Source organism: Sarcophilus harrisii, chromosome 4 (assembly GCF_902635505.1).
Source record: "Sarcophilus harrisii chromosome 4, mSarHar1.11, whole genome shotgun sequence".
NCBI lineage: Eukaryota > Metazoa > Chordata > Mammalia > Dasyuromorphia > Dasyuridae > Sarcophilus > Sarcophilus harrisii.
In genome coordinates, this window is record NC_045429.1 from 373,062,021 (window position 1) to 373,085,101 (window position 23,081).

The 23,081-nt window shown below is 34.8% G+C and overlaps 1 protein-coding gene across 1 annotated transcript in view; it reads right to left on the bottom strand.

Moving 5' to 3' along the window:
• Positions 1 to 14,692, bottom strand: part of ERO1B (endoplasmic reticulum oxidoreductase 1 beta) — a 57,444-nt gene extending 42,752 nt beyond the window's left edge. Inside the window, exons 1-2 of the mRNA XM_031966946.1 lie at positions 14,344 to 14,692; positions 8,058 to 8,177 (exon numbers count right to left, since the gene is read on the bottom strand). Of these exons, the coding sequence (XP_031822806.1) occupies positions 8,058 to 8,177; positions 14,344 to 14,442 (219 nt within the window). The 5' untranslated portion in view covers positions 14,443 to 14,692. The remainder of the gene's footprint in view (positions 1 to 8,057; positions 8,178 to 14,343) is intronic.
• Positions 14,693 to 23,081: the final 8,389 nt, after the last annotated feature.

The window sequence follows — 23,081 nt, forward strand, 5'->3', positions numbered from 1 at the left end:
ATAAATATATACACATATGCACACACATATAGTATGTGTATGTGTGTATAGTATATGTGTGCACATGTGTGAGAGAGAGAAATGGTGGTTTTCTGTACTACAGGGTGGGGAAGGAAGGAGGAATAAAGCTCAGAACTTAAAATGTAGTCAAAAAAATTAATATTTAAAAATCATATGGAGTTTTTAGATATACAAAATAAACATTAATTATTTTTTAATTTTAAATAAATTTAAATATTTTAAAATAAATATTAAAGAATCTTCAAACTTTATTTTAAAAAAACACAAAAAGATATGCTGACCTTTAAAAGGTATGCTTGACAATCTAAAAATATCAATATTCAAGTAATTTTCAAAAATATTGAGTACAAAGATATGTAAGTAAAAATTATTTTGGATCTATGCTAAGAAATAACTATGAATGGTGAAGTTACTCTTTATCATATTTTTATTATAATGTTCCTAAATTCTCTCTTGCATTTCAACTTTTAAAAGACTACCAAATAAAAAAATTGTTCTTTTTTTTTTTTTAATACTTCATCTCAAGTTTTCAGTGTGTCACTACAGCAACACTGTCTCTAAACTTTCTCTTTTGCCTTACTAGCAAATGACCTACCTACAGAAAAAGATGTACTAGATAAAGAGTTGGGAAAACAGTTCTTAATTCTGAGGGGATAGAATGATACAGCACTAACAGGGACTTAAATTAGCCAGTTATCTATCTTTTGTTCATCACTCTTCCCCCAGAAGCCAAGTATCTAATAATTTCTTGACTTGGTTTAATACTAATTTTATCTTCAAAAAGTATAGAAAGTAACAAGGGAGTCTACAGTATAAGATTTTCACTTTAACATGAAGAAATGCTTACTGGAATAAAAATTATGGGGACTTTGAAGGAAAATGACCACTTTGTTTTAGAATTTGGGATGGAGGAAAGAAAATCTGAACACAGTCATTCTAAATTTTAGGATAGTAGATTTCAAAGAGTTGAAAGGAATAGAATCTGAGAAAAAAATATTTCAGAGGAAGCCATCCCAGAAAAAATTTGAGATTATTAAGAATGAAATTCTCAAATCTTCCAGGGAAACAGTTCTAATAAGGAAGAAAAAGATGACTTATTTAAAGAGATCAATGTGGCTAAATAGGAAATTCACCAAACAAAGTGATTTTTAATAGAATGTACAAAAGATGAAGTAAAAAAATCTGGATGACTATAAGAATATAGCACAGCCCTGTAAAAATTCTGTAAGAAGTTAAAGCTGACAAAGGAAACTAAGAACAACAAAAAAGGTTTTTTAAGCTATACTGGGAGAAAAAAGATCAAAAGAGAGATAGGGCCTTTGGTGTGGACTAGCTGTGATAAATGACAAGAGAAAAGACTCATTCTTATCTCATTTCTACTCTGTCTGCAAAGGATGAGGCCCTTTACATTAAGAATTATAGGAAAAGAATGAGTAAGGAAGATGAAGAGTAAGGAGGCAGTAGAAAAGCTTCTACCTGCCCCAGATGGATTCAAAACACTTGGTTCATATAAATTACATCCTCAAGTCTCCAAGGTCTAAAGGATATGATTGCTGAGCCACTATCAATGACACAAATGACCATGGAAAATGGGAGAGATATCACAAAAATGGGGAAAGGTAAATTTTGTCCTATCATTTAAAGAAAGTTAAAAATATAGAATATGCAAACTATGGGTCAACGAACTCAACTTTGATTTCTAGGAAAATTCTGAAGCATATCGTTAAAGAGATGATTGGTGATCACCTAAAAAGAAAAGTTGTGATTACAGAACCAGCATGACTTCATCAACAAAAGATATTATCACAGCAACCTTATATCCTTTTTTAAGATGATTACAAAACTAGTAGATGAGGGAAATGTTATAGATTTATTTTACCTAAATTTTGGGAAGGCTTGATACAGTAGCTCATTCTATTCTTGTGTAAAAGACAGATAAGAATTAGCCAATAATTCAATCAAGATGGCTTCAAGAAAAAGGTTGGATGGCTGAACTAAAAGAATAGTTGTTAATGATTCAATATTAACATGTCAAGAATCTTCACTGGAGTATCCTGGGGACCTATACTTGATCCTTTGTTGTTTAAGTTTTTTTTGGTGACTTGGATAAAGGTGAGGGTAATATCTTCAAACTTAAAGCAAACATAAAAGAGAAGCTAATACAATAGATCACAGAGTCAAGAAGCTCAAAAATGGATCTCAAAAGGTCAGTGCAAATTGGGCTGAATCTCATAAAGACAAAATTAAGTAAGGATAAATAAAAAAATCTTATAGTAAAATCAAAAGATTACCTTTACAAGTAATAAGATGAGTGAGAAGGCATAGACTGGAGTTGTTATTAAACTATCTGGTGCTTTCAGTGGATTGTGAGCTCAATATAAATCAACATGTGATGTGGAAACCAAAAAAAACAAAAAAAACCAATTCTATCTTGGGATGCAATAAAAAGGGTATGCTCCTCTAGCACTATAGAAATAATAGCTCCCTTGTACTTCTTTAGTAATGTGTTCAGTTTGGGATACCAAAGGACAGTAAAGGGCCATTAACCTATTCCATATTAAGAGACTTGGGTATATTTAACTTGGGAAAAGGGAAGACTCAGGGGAGAGAGGATAGTCATCTTCAAGCATATAAAGGTTTTTATTCAGAGAAGAGATTTGTTTCATTTGGTTCCAGAGAGCAAAATCTGGATTATAAGTGGAAGTTTCCAAAAGGTTCAATGTCAGTAAAAATTACTAACAATTTGAGCTGCCTAAAAATGGGTTTTTCAATCCAGGGTTGGACAACAACTTGCAGGAGGATAGATTATGGTATAGATTTTTTTGATGAATAAATGAACTAAACAGTTTCTGAGGCCCCCTCCTATTCTCAAATTCTATGAATATGATTTTGTAAGTCATGAAGACAGCTGGCAAATAATGGTTAGATTAAATCCCTTTCATTCAATTTAGAAAGCATTTATGCAACCACTACTTTCCAGGAATTGTGCTAGAAATTGGGGATATAAAATTTTAAAAAATTAGTTATTGCCCTCAAGGAGCTTAGATAGGAGGAGATGTGTACATAAGACATAGTCACAAAACAGTTTTACTATGTTTAAATGTAAAAGACAATAAAGGTCAGTATAAAAAAGTAGTAGCAAATAGCTACCTGTACACTTCAATAGCTCCTAAAAATATCAATATGGATCAATATGGCACAATAATACTATATTTGTCAATAAAATTCAGCTGGGACTATGGGGGGTTGCAGGGAAATGAGACTGACTGCATGTAATTGTATAAAAATAAGCCTAACTCCTATATATTCTGTTCCCTCAAGAACCATATAGAATACAGAAACATCTCACCTTTACATCATCAATATTTTAAGAAGAGAGCTGGTAGACTTTCCAGTCAAGATTTCAGCCTAAACAAAAGACATGCGGTTCAGCTCCTACATACATATTTAAGAAAAATCCTAAAGCTTGCATCAGACCAAATATCAAAAAGCCCAGTAAAAAATCACAAGTGATTTGTCCCAAAATCATCACAAAAAGTCAACCAGAAGCCTAGAGCTGGGGAGTAGGGAGAAGAATTTCTCTTCTCTTTCTCAAGTTATGTTACACATCAGAGTGACCAAAGATTGGACACTAAAGCTAGCCAAGCTCTGTGTCCCAAGTCAGGAAGAGTAAAAGAGCTCCCCTGAAAAAACCCTTAGAGTAGGAAATAAAGCCCCACAGTGAGGAATAAAAGGGAAGGTTGGAATAGAGGGGAGAAAGGAAGGGGAGAGGTTAGCAATAACCAGGTCAGCACAATGCTCAGTATAGCAGGGGCGCGGGGGGGGATCTGAAACTCAAAGATCCAAGAAGGCTTAACTCTTGGAAGGGGGTTAGCACAAGAATCCAGAGATCCTGAGACAAGAACAAGATCAATCTCCTCACCCAAAAATATAGCAAGAAGCAGAACATGATGCTGGCACAAAGCTCCAATTTACAAGATAAAGTTGTAAAGATAGGTAAACCAAAACTCAAGTGTCAAAAATTAGTACAAATTTAACTTCACAGCAACTACAGGCTTGATAGAAAAAAATGGATTTTTCATGAGAACTACATGAATATCTAAAAGAAATGATACAAGAGATAAGAAAGAAAACAAGTAACCTAAACTTAAAAATGGAAATCCTGAAAACTAGAACAGAATGAACAAAAATCAACAGCTTTATGAAACAGTAAGAAATATTGAAGCAAAATCAAGAGACTGGGGAAAAAAAATTAATAGGGGCAAGGAGATAGTAGCAATAGAGATGTGAAAATTTTAAAGGACCATTTAACATTTTTTAAATACACAGAAAAGAACTGTAAGGAAATTCAAAACAGCAGAGGCAAACAAGAGTTTTATAAATTATGTGCAAAATTATTTTGTTTTGGGTTTTTTTTAAGCAAATGATTTAAAATGGAGATTCAGTTTCATGCAGGGATTTTATTTTTCTGTGTTCTGCTCTATATATGAAAATGCTTTTTTTGGTGTTTAAATTCAGAATAAAAAAAAACAAAATAAAAAAACTGATTTCAGCAAGGATATCATAAAAAATAAAATTGAACAAATCTTACAGACAGTAGCAACTAATCAGAAAAACAGTAGTCATTTCAGAATCAGCTGTGTATATGTAATCGTATTGCCAACTAGTTAAAGATGAAAGTAAAATTGCATCTAGAAGAATAGCTGAAGATGAGAACACTGCATACGACTAGCAATTCCAACCCAATCTATCTATACAAGTTGCTTTCCCAAAAAATGAGAAATGAAGAAAAGTAAAAACACTGACTTGATTTGAAGTGAATTAAAAATGTCAAAATTCAACACATGAAAAAAGCCAAAAGAAGCCAGAAACTTCCTCATAGCTTTTATCTGTTTACAGAAAGACATGATAACCAAAGACAACACTGATTAGAGGACAAGTTCATTTGCAAAACATTACAAAAAGGAAATGAGAAAAGACTAGAAATAGTATTAGCTTCCAGAAAAGTTCTTGAGATTAAAAGAATCTGAAAGATGCTGCAAAATCTAAATCATATCATCACCAAAGCATTGGTAAATGGAACAAGTCAGCCAATGTCTTTACAGAGATCTATAAAAGAGTGGGACCACATAGCATCACAATAATCCACACAATAAATAAGAAAGGGATACTGTAAATTAAGGATATTTGGAAAGAATGTCTGAACCTAATATGCATTATATAACCTAAGAAATACATTCTAAGTGGGACAGTTTGAGAGGCATTATTTTCAAATTACCTTAAAAAGGGGAATAGTGAGACTTTTATTCTTCCTTCTCATCTTCCCAAAATGACTGAGAAAACAATAACCATTTAACTACCTTTTCATCTTAAATATCTGAGAACAATTTATACATACATTGAGAATATCCTTGATGAAATATAAGAAGTATGCAGTCAAGTTTCTCACACTATTTTCTCCAGAAGACCATTATCTTTGTTATTATATCACTAGGAGACATAGAAAATTCAACTCAAAAGTTTTTAATAAGTGCCACTATGTACCAGAAATGTGATATGTACTAGTGATAAAAAGAGTCCCCTGCCCACATATAATTCATAACCTAAATGGAGAGACCAAAAAAAAAGCACATTTGTACAAATAAGCTAATAATAAAAGATAAAAAGGAAATAATTAACAAAGGGTAGACAGCAGAATTAGGGAGGACTGGGAAAGATGGCATTTTAATTGGAACTAGAAGAAACTTAGGGAAGTAGAGATGAGGAGAACATTCCAGGCACAGAGGATAGTCAGAGAAAGTGCTTGGAGCTGAAAGATGGAATGTCTTCTTTCTGGAACATCCAGGTGGCAGTTGTCACTAAAATGAAGAGTATATTGTGAGGAGAAAGATTCAACAAGACTGGAAAGATGGGGAGGGCTAAGAAGTTATGAAAGATTTTGAACACACAAATAGAGGATTTTATATTTGATCCTGGAAGGAAAAAAGGAGCTACTCTAGTTTATTAGGCAGAATGGTAACATGATTGGACCTGCATTTTAGGAAAATCACTTTGCTTATCGAATGGAGAACAGAGTATAATACTAAAAGTAGGCAGACCATCAGTCTACTATAACAATCCCAGAGTGAGGTTATGAGGGCCTATACCAGAGTTGTGGCATTATCAGAAAAGATGTGACTATTAAGTCCTATAAATAAATATATAATAAAAGACAAAATAAAAGACTTACTTAGCTTACTAATTTTTGCAAAGCACTTGAATGGATAAGGCAAATATGGTCTTGAAAGCTCTACTCAAACAAGATGTCTCAACTCATTAAAACTGTACAAAAAAACCTTATAACAGATGGGACCATGATCATTTTAGTCAATGAGTCATGAATTACTGACATCAAATGAGGCCTAAAACAAGAAAACATGATCACCTAAGGTCTTTTGCTAGTGCTAAAAACCCTTCACAATTAACATTCTATTAATTACATTAAGCTTGGGAAAATTGCAAAGCCTGCTCAGTGATATCCACAATAAAGTGATTAAGTCTAATCTAGACATTCACACTGACAAAACAAAGTGGATAAAATTCAGCTGGATAGACAACTCCACCCAATAAAGTGCTGTATCTTATTTTAGAAATTTAACAAATTTTCAGAACAATTCCAAACTGACAATATTTTTCAAGTGACATTAAACAATCTCAATCTCAAAAGAATCCAAATTACAATTTCTTCAAAGGGCAAAGGAAAGACATAGCAGGAATAAGTAGATAGTAGCAAATTATCACAATGATTTCTCTAAGAACAGCATAAAAGACATTATTGAGGAAATGTATAACCAGAGACACAGGTGATTTAATCATAGAGCGGAGATAAGTAAAACATATAGACAACCCAAGTGCAACACTGGTAACTATTTAGCTCCATGACAAAGACCTGGATCAAGGAAGGTTTAGCTGGCATGAAGTAAAGATTAAAAAAATTCATCTTGTAGATGCCCCTCTTTCTGACATATTCTGTAGTGAATTGCCAGCTTTTCAAACAGCTGCCATGAATCTTCTCTCCTTTCCACCTTGCCTCCCTATTCAGCCCTGATTCCAGTTTTTTGGTTTTTTTTTCTGTACTGAGAGGGCATTTCCCAATATTTGAAGGCTTTCAAATGCCCTATTTAATTGGCTCTTATGAGTCAAGATATTAAACCCAAGATATTAAAAGAATAAAAAGAATAACATAGGATAAAAAAAGAATATGGAAAGGTATATGTAACATGGGACTTTTCTATGAGATCATGAATTCAAAGTGTTTAAATTACAGTGGTTCTCAAACTTTTGTTCTTAATATCTTCATGTTGTTAAAAAAAAAAAAAAACTATTGAGGATCTGTTCAAAGAGTTTTTGTTCACATGGGTTATATTTATAGCTATTTACTATATTAGAAATAAAAAATAATTTTGAATTTGTAGACCCTCTGAAAGGTTTTGAGAGACCCCAACAATTCTTTGGACTACACTTTGAGTACCACTGGTTTAAAATGTCTATATCATAACATTCATAATGCTAATCCTGAAATCATCAAAGAAAGATTAAATTACATTCAGTATATGGTCTCAGATAATATAGAAGTACTTATAATTATATTTTTAAAAATATCTCATCAAAATGTTAAAAAGTAAAGTCTGGGGGTTAAAAATCCTTGTGTGTGTTGTGTTGTGTTTTGTTTTTACTGTTAGCAGGAAGAAAAGTACCTTGGATTTTCTCATAACACCTCTGTGACTGTTGCCCCTCCCTATTGTCCTCATCTTCCAGAAAGAAAAATTAAGATACAAAGGAATTTCATAATATACCATAATATAGCCTCTCAGTCCACTGCTTTTATAATATTACACAATTGTTTCCAAGATAGACAAAATTAATATGGTCTAAGGCTTGAAATTAACACCAACTATCATTCATGCTAAGAATATATTCAAATGCTAAAAGATTTGAATTTCTGAAAATATGGTTCTTTATGTAGTCCATATATGAGTTTTTTGAAGCAATCTTACCTTATAATAACGAAAGTAGTCCCGTTCAAGCAATTTCTGTATTTTAGGAAATATCTTATAGGTGTTGAAGTTATCAATGCTTTCTATATCACACAAGCAATCATCGAGGACTCCAGAGAGCTAAAAAAAATGAAATAAAATAAATATTCACTATAAGCAGTTATTAAAATAAAGTAAGCACATTTAAAACACAATTTCATGTCATGAAAAAAAATTTTAACATTCATTATTTGAAGTTCAAGGTTTCAACAGTTACAAAAGTTAAAGCTTTTTTTTGATTATCCTATATGTGTGTCTGTGTGTGTGTGTACATACACACACACACACACACACACACATATATACACACATACTCACACACATACACACACACAGAGTATTAAATATTGTGAAGAGCTAGAATAATTTAAGGTCTGTTGAAGAAAGAATGGGCATTAGATGCCTCTTGAAAGAAACTTGGTAGTAACAGTCACAGAAGGATAAGATATATGAACAAAGTCCCGACCCATACATCTCCTTTTCCTGAGTATTTCTGATAAGAATAGAAGAGGAAAACATAACCTTTTTAAAAATTATAATTCCCTTTCATCATTCATTAGTATTTTATTTCTTCCAATTTCATATAAAGTTTTCAACATTCACTTTTGTAAGATTGAATTCCAAATTTTTTTCTTCCTCCCTTTCTTCCCTCTCCAACACAGCAAGCAATCTTTTACAAGGTTACACGTCTACAATCACTTTAAACATATTTCCATAATAGCTATATTGTGAAAAAAGTCAAAATAAAAGAATAAAACCATACAACAACAACAACAACAAAAAAGGTGAAAATAGTATGCTTCAATCCAAAATCTCCATAGTTCTTTCTCTGGATGCAGATGCTATTTTCCATCCCAAATCTATTGGAATTATTTTGGATCATTGTATTGCTGACAAAAGCTCAATCAACCATAGCTGATCATCACTCAATCTTGCTGTGATTCTTGTGCAGTGTTCTCCCGATTCTGCTCACTTCACTCAACATCAGCTCATGTAAGTTGGAAATCATAATCTTTGAAAATTGTCACATAATAAATAAGTATTTGATGGAAACATTTGCTGAGGTATTATGGATAGTGACATAAGAGGATACATTTTGTTTCAAAATAAACCGCAAGTCAACTTTATATGTCAGGTAGTTGCCTTAATAAATAGGATGCTAAATGTCAAAACAATTAAACTCTCTTGGATAATGAAATACTAGATATTTTCTATTTTACTAAAATTTACTACTTTACTAAAAGAAAAGTCAAGTAATCTAATATATGCTAAATGTGATAAAAATATAAGTAAATCTAATATAGACATATATATTTATACAATTATCTTGCTGAACAAGAAAAATCAGGTAATAAAGGAAAAAAATGAAATAGAAAATAAAATTCAAGCAAATAGCATCAAAAGAAGTGAAAATGCTATGATCATCATATAATCTTGTTTTTGTGGTGTACAATGATCTCCTGGTTCTGTTCATTTCACTTAGCATCAGTTCCTCAGTCTCTACAGGCTTCTATGAAATCATCCTGCTGATCATTTCTTAATAGAACAATTATATCCTAGAACATTCATATATATCATAACTTCTTAATAAAATTTTTAAAGAAAACTGGTAAAGAAAAGCAAACTACCATTGACTCAGAAATAGTCTCAAAACTTCTCAAAGGAATCTTCCAGATCCAATATTCTAATTGTATCAAAGATTAGAACATACTATTTATTCATTTATTCATATATACTATATGCTAGATATTAATGAAGGCACAAAGATAAATTTAAAATATGATTCTCAAGGGCCTGATAATCCAGTTGGGAGATAAACTACATGCACAAATTACTAACACAAAAATGGAAACAGTCCAAGAGTTAAGGAAAAGAGGGGCTCTGTAAAGAGGACATTTGAACTGGACCTCAAAAAATACACAAAATTTTACCAGGTCGAGATAAGTAGCAATACAGTAGCAAGAAAGTCAGCCAGAGAGACAGGAAGGCTCTAGGCTCAAGTCCAGTCTCTGACATATACTGGCTTTAGGAAAGTCCCTTATAGCCTCTCAATACCCTGGATAATCCTGTAGAATATAAAGTTGCAGAAGATTGCTGAAAGGAAGTAGCAAAGAGTTTTTCTCATTTTCTTCATAAAAGGAATTCTGTATACCAATGAAATCATAAATCAAAAAACCATTCCATCTACCCCACCCAAAAAAGTGGTAGAAATAAAAATAGAAATGCAGGAAAACAAAAGGCATGCTTTGAAAATGGAAAATAATTCTGTTTAACTGGAGTTCTGATACCAAATATATCTTAAAATTACTAAGTTCTATCCTGGATAATGTCTGCTATCAAAGCCCACTCCCAGTAAAGCATCTGCGGCTGCCCTCTGCCACAGAAACCCATTCCCAGGGGAAGATGCTGGAAACCCTTTAGCCTACAACTACAGAATTAAAATGTTGAGTTTCTTTTACTATTCCCCAGCAGTTTTCAAACCCATTTCCCAACTCAAAGTTCGGAACTCAAGATTCAAAGTTCAGGTTCAAGGTTTTTTATCAGTTTTACTTTAATTACTTCATGAACTAAAGACCTAAGAACCTAACCATCATTTATCTATTGTCTTTATTTTAAAAAACAAAATTATCTAAGTCATAGTATTTGATGATGAACATTTTTACAAATTTTTGGAAAACAATCTTTTTAAGTTTATTGCTAAGTAAACTATAATATGGAAATCAATGCAAATATAAATGAATACCAAAATGCAATACAAGTTATTGCAACTGCCAAAGTTTCAATCCAGGAAATTTCTATTTCGTAAAGCAAACTTGTAGGTCACATATATCAAACTCATTTTTCTTCACAATCTGATTTCTAAATCTATCAGTTTATTCCTGAAAATGTTGTCATGCATTCCAATATGCAGCTGACAAAGGGTAAAAAACTGCATTTTTGTCAGGACCACTTACACGGGTGAATTTTTCCTTGTACCATAACCAAACCTGGTAAGCTTAGCAGTTACGTGGTATAGCACAGGACTTCAAACTTTTTTCCACTCAAAACTCATTTTCACTGAGAAATTTTTATGTAACCCCAAATGTATAGATAAAACTGGTATACAAATCAAATATTTACTGATAATAAATCATAATTTTGTGAACCTTACATTCAGTACATGATCCCATATAGAGTCACAACTCATAGTTTAAGAATCTGGACCTATTTGCTTCAGTTTCCCCAACTGTAAAATGGGGATAATAACAATACCTATATCATAGGTGGTTATGAGGACCAATTGAGGTAACATTTATAACGTGGTTAGTACAACATTCAGACAGCACTTTCCTAAAGAAGAGACTTTAATGAGGTTCTAATACTCCAGGAATATTAAAACTAAAGCTAAAATGCTAACTATTTAATGCTCAACATCAGTGCGATAAGTTGCTCTCTACTAACGGGGTCCCCAGGGCCATGAAGACACTCCCAACCCAAAGTTGTCCTAATTCCCTCAGATTTTTTTTTAAGTACTGTATAATAATGACTTTTAAGGGATTCCATGACCTAAAGAAAGAAAAGAACTCTTTGGGGAAAGTTTATTTATTCTTAAATTATTTAGATAGGTACAAATGTATTATTGCTTTTCTTTAGCCTTCTGAGTAAAATAAAAAACTTAAGGGTTACACATAGGCATATAAACATATATACAAATGAAAGATTTTAAATTTAATTTTGTGAATGCAAGATTTCAAAGATACTCAGTGTCTCTATGAGAGATTTATAGTATACCTAATTCATCCCAGTCTGACAGAATGGAACATTCAATTTTCTTTTTTACAGAAAGATTTACAGTTTTATTGTACTCACAGTAGCTTCAGAACAGGCTGCTGTATACTGCTTCAAATACTTTTGCATTTAATTTATAATCAAGGGAAACAAAATAGAAAAGAGTATATTGAAATTTATACTACAATGGGAAATAAATTTTACCTCTTACTGCAAAAGGAAGCATTCAAATTTATGTATCGAATTCCATGAAATAGTTCATATCTTTGGCTCATTGCAAATAACATTAAAAAAAAAAAAAATACATTCTCTCCTGTCACTTAATGCAATGAAGAGAAAGGAAAAACTGAAGTAAATAATTTTCAAATTTGGGGCTGTATAAAGAAACATTTTAAATTTTTGAAAACTTTTTCTTTGCTTTAATGGACTAATTTTCAAATGTTTCACACTTCAATCCACCTACATACCTCTTTTAACTACTGCCTTAATAGTTTAGACATAACATGTATACTTATTGTGTATCTAATTTATACTTTAATATATTTAACATCTATCTACTGGTTATCCTGCCATCTAGGGGAGAGGGTGGGGAGGAGGGGAAAAATTGGAACAAAAGGTTTGGCAATTGTCAATGTTGTAAAATTACCCATACATATATATAACTTGTAAATAAAAAGCTATGAAATTTTTAAAAAATAGTTTAGACATAAAACATCCTGAAATTTACAAATTTCATGTTTTTATAATAAACAGGGATATGTGAAAAGTCATGATCTAATGCTTCTGGATTGATACCTGTATTAGAAAGCCAAAACATGCTCCATATTTATTATTGAAAAAAAAATTTTTTTTAAAGAACAGAAATAGGAAAGTAATCCTTAATACACTATGTTTCCGTGTATCTAATTTATATTTTAATATATTTAACATCTACTGGTCATCCTGCCATCTAGGGGAGGGGGTGGGGGGGTAAGAGGTGAAAAATTGGAACAAGAGGTTTGGCAATTGTTAATGCTGTAAAGTTACCCATGCATATATCTTGTAAATAAAAGGCTATTAAATAAAAAAAAAAAAAAATACACTATGTTTCCATTAGGAAAAATACCATAAATAAATATAAACTGAGAAATCAAACTGTCAAATGTAACTTGTATTGCAAAATTATATTTTTCATCCTACATTAACGGCACAATGAAGAAAAGGTGATATCAGCTGAAGAAAAGCTTATAAGATCTAATAATAAATATAATCTCATTATCTAAGTAATAAAAATGTTACAACTAAAAAGGTAAGCAAAAGCTTTCCAACCAATTTCAGATATTTATTTAAAAAAAACTGTAATCAGGAATGAAACTGAATAAAGAAAACATCAATACGTTATATAAATACTAGGTATTATTTTATGGGCAGCCTGGCAATCATAAGTAGACCTTCCTACAAGCCCCATACACAGACCTTTCCGCAAGCTTTATGAAAACCTCTGAATAATGTCAAAAGCACATGTTTACACTCACAACCTTACAATTGTGTTCCATTTTCAGGTGGCAATGTGCTTTAATTGCTATCACTCCATCTTCCTTCATTACAGGACCATCTGGGACACCTTGTTTTTTTTTTTTTCCCTCTTAGCAGCTTCACCACTTTTGCAGCAGGTGCAAAAAATAAAATAATAATAATAACAAAACAACAACAACAAATTTTAAAAACGCAAAGTCCAGGAAATCAAAGTGGCAGCCCATTCAATAGCTACTCAAATGATAAAAAGAAGTAAACATCTCTTTGGAGCAATGGGTCACCGAGCTCAAGGGCACTAAAAACAGGACTTCCATAGTCAATACTGGGAATTTCCAGATAAAGAACTTCTTTGATACCCCAGAACAGCTGGCGAGACCCTCAGGCTAGCCTGGCCAGGCCGCCTCAGACCTGTTTCCCGATGCTGACCCACCCCGGGGACCCAGCCGGACCCCCGCCGGGGGCTTGGCTTTGCTGCGTGGACACCACCTCCGGCCAAGTGAGGGAGCCAGTGCGGAGCTGGGGGCAAGACGCCACTTCCTACCTCCAGGGGGAAAACTAAGCAACTGGACTCGAGAAAAGGGGGCCCAAGTCCCGACCCTCTGGAGGGAGAAAGTTGGAGGAAGAGAAGCCCTCCGCTGCCGCGTCTCTCGTTGTCACCATCTCCCCTGGGGACAGAGGGATGGAGATAGAGGGAGAAGGGGGCGCAGTGGGAAGGGAAAGAGACTGTCTCTCCATCTCCCTTTCTTCCCCTCCTCTTTTAAAAAAAATCCCCGCTAGTAACTCATCCTCTTCCTCCTCCTTTGGTCGCCATTCACCGTCCCCTCTTTCCCCGGGGATGTCGCCATCCTAGCAAACAGTAAGCGCTTAATAAAAGAGCTGATTCAGGAGCTCGGCTTCGAGACGGGGGTAACCTCCTCGCCTGGGGTCTCCGGCCCGTCCTCCCGCCGGCCCCATCTCCGAGTACCTGGGCCTCGGCGACGGTGCTCAGGCAGCTCAGCGTCACCCACAGCTGCACGACGACCGCTGCCCCGGCCCGGCTACGGCGGCGGCCAGCGCGGCTCATGCTGCTCTCGCCTCCTTCCTTCTTCCTCCGCCGCGGCCGGAGCCGGGGGGGAGGAAGGGCCGCGCCTCGGCCCGCCCGCGCCACCGAGGCGCAGAACGACGAGGAACGACGACTAGCCCGAGAAGCCCGGCGGAAGAGCCCCTCGCTCGGCGGTCAACGTGCCCGCGACACCTGTCAGGAGGCTGGAAGCAAGTCTCGCTAGCCGCCCACTGGCGGCGGAGCCGAGCCCCACTCCCCTCTGCTCCCCTCCCCTCCCGCAACGGGGCCCCGCCCCCTGCCTTGCCGTGCTCTTCCCGGCCGCTCCGTGTGCGCGGAGAATTGTGGGACTTGTAGGTTATTGCCGTCCCTAAAGGAGCCCCAGGCTTGGAGCCGGAAGCCCTCGCCGAGAGAGCCTGGGAACTACAGAATGGGTGGGAACTCTGTGGTCGGCGGGAGCGTGAGGCCCTGCCACGGCCTATCAGAGAGGACCACGCGAACCTCCAAAACAAGAGGAGGTGGCCGCATGGGTGGTGGAAGGCTTGCTGCCTGTTACGTGAGAAGCCTCAGTTTTTGCGCCACTCCGCCCATTGAGTCATCCGCGCGGTGTGGCCCTTTGTGGAAGGTGGATTCCAAAGGCGGCTACTGTTTGCTGTCACGTAGACGCCCGCCCCGCTGTCCCCTGCACCCTGGTTTCTGAATTTGGCCCTGGTGTCTTCCCAGACAAAACAAAGCAAAAGGAAGCCTCTCCGAGACTATCAGCGCAGAGCCCCGGAGTCCACCCCTCCCGGCAGCTGACCCCGGGATCTCCCTAAGCCCTCCTCAGTCCGCCGGCTAACCGCCCCCATCCCCCAAGAAGTCCCGCCATGTTTCACGTTGCCATTCTGGACCTGGGAAACGAAAACCGTTCCTAGCCAGGCGTGTAAAAGGGAGGCCAGGCTTTACTCTCACTGTGCTGTTTGTTGTGGGGACCTCGATGGCTTAACCTCCTTGAAAGCGAGCACCTCTTGGTTTGTTTTTGTTTTTATTTTTTTGTTCTCCAGTGCTTTGAATGGCTCCAGGCACACAGTAGGTGCTTAATAAATGCTTGTTGAAGTTGTGGTCCATGATTCCTAAGTATTACTTGTATTTTTTTTCTTCAACATGACTATGATCTCTTCTGTAAGGCCGTAAGTGTCAATCATCTTGAGAGCCTCTGAAACTAAAAGCATCTTCATATGTTCTCTGTAATGTATTGAATGAAGAAAATAAAATTTAACGCCTACTATGTGCCGGGCACTGTGCTAAGCACATATTTTTTTTTTTTTTTTTTTACCAATATATCACTTGATTCTCAAAATTTCCCTTGCAGGTAGGTGCTATGAATATCCCTATTTTATAATTGAGGCAGATATAGCCAGAATCATACTGAGGTTTCCTTTGAACTCAGATCTTTCTAACTCTAGGTGCTATAACCATTGACCTATCTGGCTGCTTCATTGAATGCACATGCAAATTACGTCTGCCCTACATTGAACAGTCACTTTATTTGATAATGCTGTTCCTTCCCATTTAAACCTATAGTTTTGTTTGTTTCTATCAGTCTACAAAAACATGTGGAAAAGTTAACAATGACCTATGGTCTAAAAACAGGATTTTTTCCCCTCAATCTGCACCTCTAATACTTCTTTTGACGTTGTTGATCAACTACACTCTCTGGTTTCTCTGATACTTTACTTTTATGGATTTCCACCTCCCTTCTCTGACTCACTTGTTTTCTCTTAATCCTCCAAATTTCTTAACTGAGTATCATTCAAAGGTTCATTCCTCAGATGCTTTTCTGTCTTCAATTACTCTCCAAGAGAGCTTCATCACACTCATAACTTCAACTACAATCAGTAAATGTGAATGACTATGTTCATGTATGTACCTACTATGTTCATGTATGTACCTACTATGTTCATGTATGCTTTAGAAGATATTATAGGTAGTGTTAGTAGTTTTAGCAACTTTAGTCCAATTTACACTTTTGAGTGACTACAAATCTCTTTCTCCAGTTTTAATTTGCTTTCTTTTATCTTACCTTTTCCCCTTTTCTTTGGTTTCCCCTTTCTCCACTTTCCTAAAGCACACACTGTCATATGAAGGAAGGGGAAAATGGAAACCATTCAGTTTAAGGATTCTTATAACAAACTTAATAATTGCCCTACTCCATACCTTAGCATATTTATACCTTCTTAATTTATATTTAGTTAAACAAATTTAGTTTGTATTACCTAAATCATTATAAGAGCTAAAGAAGTCTTGAGCCAATTTTAAAGCCCCAAAGATTTGCCAACTGAGTAAATGTATATCATATTTACTTAACCTCTATGAGGCAGTTTCCTTATCTGTAAAACGGAGCTAATAATATTTGTAGTACTATTTGTAGTACTAATATCTGTAGGCTATTGTGAGGATCCAGTGAAATACTTGAAACTGCTTCGTACAACTTAAGGTGTAGCTAAACAATCAGCTATTATTATTGTATTGTTATCAGCTATTAGTATTTTAATAACATTTCCCCCAATTACATGTAAAAAAACAATTAAAAAAAATTCTCTCCCCCTCTTCTTCCCATCCTTCCTTTCTGGGATGGTAAGCAGTCTTATATAGGTTATACATGTACAATCATGTAAAACATTTCCATATTAGTCATTTTGTCCAAGAAAACTAAAAAAAAAAAAAAGAGGAGGAAAGAAGGAAGGAAGGAAAAGAAAAATAGTATGCTAGAAGAAAGAACATTAGCTCTTTCTCTGGAGGCAGATAGCATTTTTCATCATGAGTCCTTTGGGATTGTCTTGGATTATTGTATTGCTGAGAATAGCTAAATCATTTACAATTCTTCATTGTACAATATTGGTGTTGCTATGTACAATGTTCTTCTGGTTCTGCTCATTTCATTTTATAAGTTCATGTAAGTCTTTCCAAGTTTCTCAGAAATCAGCTTGCTTGTTATTTCTTATAGCACAATACTATTCCATCACAATCATATACCACAACTTGTTCAGCTATTCCCCTAGTTGATGTGCATCCCTCAATTTCCTATTCTTAGCCACCATAAAAAAGCTACTATAAATATATTTGTACAAATAGGTTCTTCTCCTTTAAAAAATATATTTTTGCTATACAGACCTAGCAGTGGTATTGCTGGATCAAAGGATATGCAGTTTGATTGCCCTTTGAGCATAGTTCCAAATTGCTTCCCAGAATAATTAAGTCAGTTCATAACTCCATCAACAATGCATTAGTGCTCCAGTTTTCCCTGCATCTTCTCCAACATTTATTATTTTCCCTTTTTTGTTATATTAGCCAATTTGATATGCATGTAGTAGTACCTCAGAATTATTTTAATTTGCATTTCTCTAATCAATAGTGAATTAGAGCATTTTTTTTTCACATGACCATAGGAAGCTTTGATTTCTTTGTCTGAAAACTGCCTATTTATATTTATTTATCAATTGGGGAATAACTTGTAATAACTTACAAATTTGAGTCAGTTTTTTATAAATTTGAGAAATGAGGCCTTTTTCAGGGATGCTTATGGTAAAAAAAAAAATTCCCAGTTTTCTGCTTTTGATTTCTTTGTCTGAAAGCTGCCTATTTATATTTATTTATCAATTGGGGAATAACTTGTATTCTTACAAATTTGAGTCAGTTTTTTATAAATTTGAGAAATGAGGCCTTTTTCAGGGATGCTTGTGGTAAAAAAAAATTTCCCAGTTTTCTGCTTTGATTCTAATTTTGGTTGCATTGTTTGTTTTGTGTGTGTGTGTGTGTCTGTCTGTCTGTCTTTATGTAATCAAACTTTAATCAAAATTATCCATTTTATATTTTATAATTTTACATCTTTTTGGGTCCTATATTCTTCCCTTATCCATAAAATTGAAAGGTAAACTATTCCATGCCCTCCTAATTTGCTTATGTATCACATTTTTTATTATAATTCATGTACCCACTTTGACCTACCTTTGTAGGCTTCTTAAACTTTTTCCTAGTGCAACCCTTTTTGCCCAAGAAATTTTTATACAACCTAATCATATATATATATATATATATGCCTATAAAACAGGTATACAAATCAAACATTTACTGATAATATATCATAATTTTATGACCCCCCCCCCCACATTCAGTTTCCAGTTTTCCTGGAAGTTTTTATCAAATGAATTTTTGTCTCAAAATCTTTGGGTTTATCAACCGTGGATTACTATGGTCATTTACTACAATATATTGTATACTTTATCTGTTCCATTGATCCACCACTCTATTTCTTAGCCAGTATTTCTTTTGATAATTACCAGTCAGCTACTAACATTATTGTTAATATTATTACTTGAGCAACTGAGTTGGAAGATAGGTTATCTCTATCCTTTTTCCAACTCCCTTCTTGTCATCCTTTCCTCTCCATTACCCAGTATGGTTTTTAAGCTATCTTAGTATGGGACAGCTACATCCAAAAGGCAAGAATAACAGCAAGCTTTTGATTTTAGTTGGATTGTTGCATGTGACTTCTGAATTAGGATGAACATTCTCATTTTAAGTATAATTAGGAATATCATGATTCCACCATGGACATCCAAACTGTCCTGCCCTCAGAAGAAATTGACCTGTTTGGAAACACAGTTTTTAATAGGCAGATGGCTTAGCACCAGAATACCAATTTCCAGATAATTGATAAGAGGTTGAGAGTTGGCAAAAGATTGGCTCATAAACTCTGACATAGGATGTTATACCATTAGCTGCTAAGGATACTTTATGGAAGCCCCATATTCCTTTTCTTTTCCCATGGCCCTCCTTCCCCCACACACATCAAAACTTACTTCCCATTCTTATAGCACCCTTATTTATCTCAGGGGCAATGAGTTTTAGCAAATTAATTAGAGAAACCAATCTGTTATGTTAACCACCTAATGCTGTATTTCATTCATGTAAAAAAAAAAATATCTACAACCCAGTTAAAATTCACAATTTTCCATAAGGTACTTAACAAGAGATGTGAATTTTAGACACCTTGGCTGGTAGGGGATATATTTTTGGTCAGCTTTCTGAGAGTAGGGACTTTTTAAAATTTATATCCTAATGCTTAGGATAGTGCTTGACAAATAGTAGCACTTAATAACTAGTAGTTCTCATTCATTCATTAATGCACCATTAATAGTATTAACCATGAAACATTTACTAAATACAAGAGCAAAAATAACAATCATAATACATCTATTAAATGGGAGGTAAAAGCAAGAATAATTAAAACTTTACATTCCACCCATAAATCTTAAGTCGTAATTAAATGAACAAAATATTCACCGGAGAGGGGAGGAAGAGGCACTTCCATGCCTAGCAGGAGAGCAGAAAGGCTCTTGTCTTACCCAAATTTATAAAAAATGAGGCAATTCACTGGACTGCAGATGTGAATGTCTATGGTCTTTTTTAGGGAGTAGTCAGTAAGATCTGTCTCCTCTTGGGTAAGACAAGAGCCTTTCTGCTCTCCTGCTGGATGAAAATGCTTTTGTACTACTTTCTTTTACTAGATAAATCAACTTCTTTGCTACTCTCAGACCTCTGAAGAATGTTAAGCTTTTCAACTAGTCAGCAATCTTAAGTCTGGGACTTAAGTTTCCCAGGTCTGCTCCTACGGCTGGACATTAAAATAACATTATACTCTTTCAAAGAAAAGCAGATCTCTTTTTATCTGAGATTTGTAAAACCACTCTTATTTGCCTTCTATGGGTGAAGAGGAGAGTTTTTTTCCTCTAGAAATAGAGGATAGTAAACGGCAAAATACACAAATGTATGAGAAGTTCCCCTTTTTCTGAAGCTGAAGGTCTATGGAGAAAAAGGATGTTTTTTTCCCAGCAAGCTCTTTACCCACAACCAACAAGTATCCTTTCCTCTGATCAGGTCTTTTAAATAGTATAACTTTTCTCCAATCATATAAGTTTCCTTCATCAAATGCAGAAACTGTAGTCAGTTGGTCTTATTTCAGCTAGTTTCTAAGTTCCACACATTTTGTGTTCTGTGTTTTGTTTTCTGATATCTTGGCTTCTGTAAACATGTTTTCTGATTAGCTTTTCTGACCTTTCTCCTTTACTTAGATTCTTTCACTACTGACTCTACTCTTTCAATTTGGTTTCTAATGTTTCAAATCAGAGTCTCCTCCTGAATAATGACCAATCTAACTTAGATTTTTATCTTTCTTCAGTAATCCAATTCTTTGTGATCTCAAATCTACATTTATGTCATATACAAATAAATAAATGAGAAATCATGACATAAATAGCTGTTATATAATTTTCCTCTGGTCTCCAAATAATTTAATTCAAATGTTCTTAACAATAATCTTGAAATCCTGAAAAATGCCATTTTTAGATTAGCTGCTTGCGGGGGGGGGGGGGGGGGGGGGGGGGGAAGGGGGATTGTACTATTATCATCTCTGCAATCAGTTAGTGCCTATCTCTTTAAGAAATTCTCTCTCAAGTCTTCCAAGAATTTTTTTATGAAGGGCTTTGATTTTTCTCTCAAGTAAAATTTCAGTAAAATATGTAAACTATTGTCTTTCTCATGTCCTTTTAGCAAATATCCACATGAGAAAAAGGTGGCATTGTTATGCCTATATATGTGAATAATGTAGTATTCCATATTAGTGGTGAGTTCATTTTTTAATTAAATAAATTCAACATAAAAGTATCATTGAAGTAATTTCTGGGTGTTTTGCCTACCCCAACTGGGAGTTATAATTATAGTTTGCTGTGGCATGATGTAATTACCAAATTTAGATTATAATTATTTATAGATTATTTGTGAATTATAGTGTAAACCTATATATTTAGGATTAGAAAATTAATCCTGAAAGAGTTTGCCTGTCAGAAGAAACAATATGGGCACTTGGTTCCTTTTGGTTTTTAATTTTTATCTTAGAACTTCCTGTACCCACATTTATTGCTCCATCAAAAGTTACTTTCTTTCTTTTTAAAAATTATGTTGCAGTTCAACTGTTTTTATCTTCACCTCAGGCAGGGACAAGTTATACTTAATACTTAACCAGAATTTTTTTGGTCATCAGAGTTTATCATATGAAAAAGACATAATAGAGAACTACCTGCATAAATAATAAATAGGATGATTTTAGGGCTTGATAAGTTCATTGATCATGGAGCATAGCAGAGAGTTACATGTAAGGGAAACTTCATAAAAATCTTTTTCATTAAAAAAAAGAAAGTGACCAGGAACTGTGAGTTTATTTCCTTGGCTATAGGTGCTCTCTAAGTTTGAGCCCATTCTAGGAATCTTGTACAAGGAGAGAGGATGTCCCTAGTTTGGAAAAATACTTCTGTAACAACTGTCCTTACTATACATGCTTAATAAATTCCATTTCCAAATATTAACTTTGTCTTTGGGGAGCTACAGGAGCCCAGAAGGATTTCCTGTTCTCCTGAAGATTAGCTAGTCATACCTTACTACAGCTGCTGGAAAATTCATTTCTTATAGCTGCTGAGGAATAGAAGAATATGTATTCTTGAATCACCAACTTTTTTTCAGGTGCCAATCTTTCCTTGCTGGATAGAATTCTGTCTTCTTCTCCTCATTGCCATCTCCAACCTTCTGCAAAATGATCTGGGAACAAGGATTCATAATTCATGTACAATCTTCTCTCTTCCTTTACCTGTGTCTACAACTAAGCCTGATTCTCACCCCAACCCATACAAGGACCTTGAAAAAATATGTGACCAAGAAAGTAAATAAATTAAACAGAAAAAAAGAGAAGAAAAAGGATTGGTAATTGGATAAATTAGATAAAGTCTTAGTGTAAATGGATTCTAAGTTGAGGCAGTTTGTGTTTGTACCTGGGCTTGTCAGGAATCTACAAATTGTTAATCAAAGGCAACTAAGGCAAATAGCTATATGATTATCATATGTAAGAATGTCTGAAGGTGCTTATTTTGTCTAAAGAAGAAAAGATTTGAGGGAACATGAGAGTAGTCTTCAAGAATATGAAGGGCTTTCATGCCCTTGATTCCAGCAGGCAGAGATGGGAACAATATTTTAAATGTGTGTAAGGAAAAACTTTCAAACATCTGGCCAAAAGTAGAATCAGATTGTCTGTTTTAAAAGCCATACTGTTTTCCTAGAAGCAATAGTTAAAACTGAACATAGAACCAACTGATTGATTTAAGATTAGGAAAGCAGTACAACAGGTCTGTATATTGTTACTTTATTTATTTAACTTACATGTAGAGGGCATCAATCAGAATGAATCAAAAGCCAGAATTAAAGTTGCTAGGAAAAATATGATCTCAGATATGCCGATGATACCACTCTGATAGCAGAAAGTGAAAAAGAATTAAGAAGCTTCTTGATGAGTGTGAGAGTATAAAAGCTAGTTTGAAGCTTAATATTAACAATAACAATAAAAAAATTTAATAGCAACTAGTTCCATCACTTCATGGAAAATAGAGGAAGAAGAAATGGAAATATCGGCTTCTATATTTTTGGACTGAAAGATCACTGCAGATGTTGACTGCAGTCATGAAATTAAATAATGCTTCTTGGAAGGAAAGTTATGGCAGATCTGAAAGCATATTAAAAAGCAGAGACCTTCACATTGCGAACAAAGATCCGTATAGTCAAAGTTATATTTTTTTTCC